Here is a 3092-nt window from a genome sequence, read left to right as displayed (position 1 = left end):
CGCCGTTCGAAACTCTTGCGTGGCGCCCAGACGCAAGAGATTCGTGACGTGAACACAATGTGTTATAATAACAATGCTGAGCGGGCACTATTGCTTCATAGTGCCTGCTGCGTTATCCAATGGAATTTCAACGATTTATCACGTGATGCACTAATAGCTAATGGGGCGAAGGGGGTTGGGGGCCAGCTTCCAAACCCCTCCCAACCTTAGAAGTGTTCTTAGTGACATCTAACGAGAGAAAACGCTAACTATGGGGGTTTCTTCACAGAAGGCTATTTCTGTGTCTTTAATGTTGAGCATAAAGCTGAAGCAGGGTTACCGTCGCAACGCATGCGCAACACCGATTTCCGTGTCTGTGATTTCTAGCACCATTCTTCCCAGGTTAATGTCGAATGCCCGATGTTAGCACAGCACACACATAATAGCGAGGAAGTATATGTCTGAATCCTATTACACACCAAGCGTGTGATTTTTAACAATAATCTCTCCAGTTAATGGTATAATTCTAACATCATTATCTCTGGTTAGACACAGAGATGATGCTGTTAGGGTGTATTTCTATCTTCTAACAAACACCGTATGTGCGCTCGACATGACAAGCATAACACATCAGTTCTCTAGTATTTCCCGAGGTTAGTCACATTTCTCTGATTGCTGTTTGTATCTAACAGTTCGCATCCCATTCACTTTGCGATTTTTCACACGTCTTGCTGTTTCTATTAGGTAGAGAATGTAAAGCTCGTGGATAGACTAGGAGCTCGAAAGCCCTCGGCAGGCACCTTATACATCACCACCACGCACCTGATCTTTGTCGATGCAGACAGAGCGCACGAGACATGGGTAAGTGATCTTGTTGCTGCTGTTGCTGCTGTTGCTGCTGCTGCTGATGCTGCTGCTTATGATGATGCTGATGCTGTTGTCATTGCTGTTGCGACTGTTCTTGTTGTCGCTGTCGTTGTTGTTGATGCTGCTGTTTTTATTGTTGTTGCTTCTGTTGCTGTTGTTGTTGTCGTCGTCGTCGTTACTGATGTTGTTGTCGTTGTTGTCGTCTTCATCGTCGTCGGCGCTGTCGTCGTCGCCGTCGTCGTTGTTATTGTTGTTATTCCTGCTGCTGCTGTTGTTACTGTTGCTGTTGCTGTTGCCGCTGTTGTTATTGTTATTGTTATTTTATTTTATTTTTTATTTTTTATTTTGTTAGTTGTTTTTACTGCTGTTCCTGCTGCTTCTCATGATTGGCTCGTCTGATTGCAACGTTATTAAGAAGCAACGTGACCGGCATCATGACGTCATCGATGTCCTGAACGCGCGGAAGATGCGTGTAAAGCCCTGAGGGATTCATTCTATTATCTCAGGCATCGGTTTTGTTCAGACTGGTCGTGATGTGTGTGCGTGGGGTGGATCGCGCCTAGAGATGTTAGATAGAGATGTGATAGAGAGCTGCGTCCACTTAATGCATGCTGAGACGTCGCTCGTCCTTACAATCTAGTGATCAAGTAATGCACCGTAATGTGCTCGCAGCGTGCGTGCGCTCCCGCGTGCGTGCGTGCGTGCGTGCGTGCGTGCGTGCGTGCGTGCGTGCATGCGTGTTTGCCTGCATGCGTGTGTGCATGTATGTGAGCGCTAGACTGCGTGCGCGTGCGCGATTAGTACATCATGCATCACGTCATACATTCCGCATGTGTGATTAGCACATGGGCTAGAATATAGAGAGGAGACGAGATTGCAGGCTTCTCTTATCGCTCTCTCTCTCTCTCTCTCTCTCTCTCTCTCTCTCTCTCTCTCTCTTCTTCTCGCGTGCTAACTCTGCGCCCGCATCGAAACAACGCGTTGCAGAATCTCTCAGCTCGCTCCCCTAGTCTGTCCGTTAGTTACGCGTCGTTAAGAAAGGAAGATAAGCGCTCAGCGTTGCCGTTATCGTTAACTCTGCCTCCCACACATTCTGACGCGCACGCATTCAGCAATGACCTCCGTCTCACCGACCGAGCGACGACAGTTCGAACTCGATTCAACACGATTCTAAGGGGAACGGGGAATGTGCGCAGTACGAGTAGTCGCCGCTTGTGAATGACTTGTCGATCTGATTGTTTGTCTGTCTGTCTGTCTGTCTGTCTGTCTGTCTGTCTGGCTGGCTGGTTGTTTATCTGTCTGCCTGTATGTATGTCCGTCAATCAGTCCGTGTGTTATTCCCGTTAGTAGAATCAGTCGTTGCGTGCGATTTGTCTTGTGACGACTCATCAATCTAGCTGGGAGGGTTTCGCCGTTGGCCTGACTTGCCAGCTATTGCAGGAGCTGTAAAGGTCACGCTCGCTACTGTGCCTCGTTGTTTTTCTCCTCGTGTCCTGCGCTATGGCTGAAGCCACTGCGTATATAGAAGCTGCTGCCGCCGCTACTGCTTCTGTTGCGTGCCACATCGATTCCGTATGCCATTGTACTGCATGCCTGCTTATTTGCTGAAGCAATGAAGATTGATTTGCCATGCGAGTGTGTCTTAGGAGCGTTGGCTCATACGTGCGTGCGTACGGGCGGGCGGCTCCGTCGCAGGAGAAAGGAGCTAAAAGGGCTATAGACTAGTACTAGAGCTATACGTACTCGTTGACGCTAGACTGAGCAAAAAGTAAACAAACCTTTGTTATTAAACGACACGTATGTGTTAGTACTTGTTTACATTTGAAAATACATGTACGCAAAGAATTGCAATTATAGTGATATTATATTTTATCTTAATAAGTAAAATGTGTTTTTCAAAAAAATACACCAGAAAACTTTTTTCTCAGTCTAGCGTCAACGAGTACGAGTACGTACCTATAGCTCTTCGCTCCTTCCTCCTGCGACGGAGCGAAAGGCTATACTATAGCAGGCCCGTAGCCAGGGGGGGTTCGGGGGGTTCGAACGAACCCCCCCCGGCCCCAAGCCAAAAAAATTTTTTTTTTTAAATTTGCAAGAATTTCACCTCAGGTCGCTCTATTTTAGTGTAATAATTGCAAAATCTCCATCGTGCGGGAGCGTGAACAGTGAACACCCCCTCCAACACCCTCCCCCCGCTCGGTTGCTTGGCTCCCTCGCCTGGTCGCTTCGCGCCCGAGAAGGGGCGT

At 48.0% G+C, this 3092-nt stretch overlaps 1 protein-coding gene across 1 annotated transcript in view; it reads left to right on the top strand.

The window, feature by feature from the left end:
* LOC106810066 (myotubularin-related protein 6-like) overlaps nt 1–3092 on the top strand; it is a 46333-nt gene that overhangs the window by 19002 nt on the left and 24239 nt on the right. Inside the window, exon 2 of the mRNA XM_014813330.1 lies at nt 724–840. Coding sequence (XP_014668816.1) covers nt 724–840 — 117 coding nt within the window. The remainder of the gene's footprint in view (nt 1–723; nt 841–3092) is intronic.

The sequence above is a fragment of the Priapulus caudatus genome, unplaced genomic scaffold (assembly GCF_000485595.1).
Source record: "Priapulus caudatus unplaced genomic scaffold, Priapulus_caudatus-5.0.1 Scaffold408, whole genome shotgun sequence".
NCBI lineage: Eukaryota > Metazoa > Priapulida > Priapulimorpha > Priapulimorphida > Priapulidae > Priapulus > Priapulus caudatus.
The sequence above is the reverse complement of the archived record's forward strand: the minus strand, read 5'-3'. Positions and strand labels throughout refer to the sequence as shown.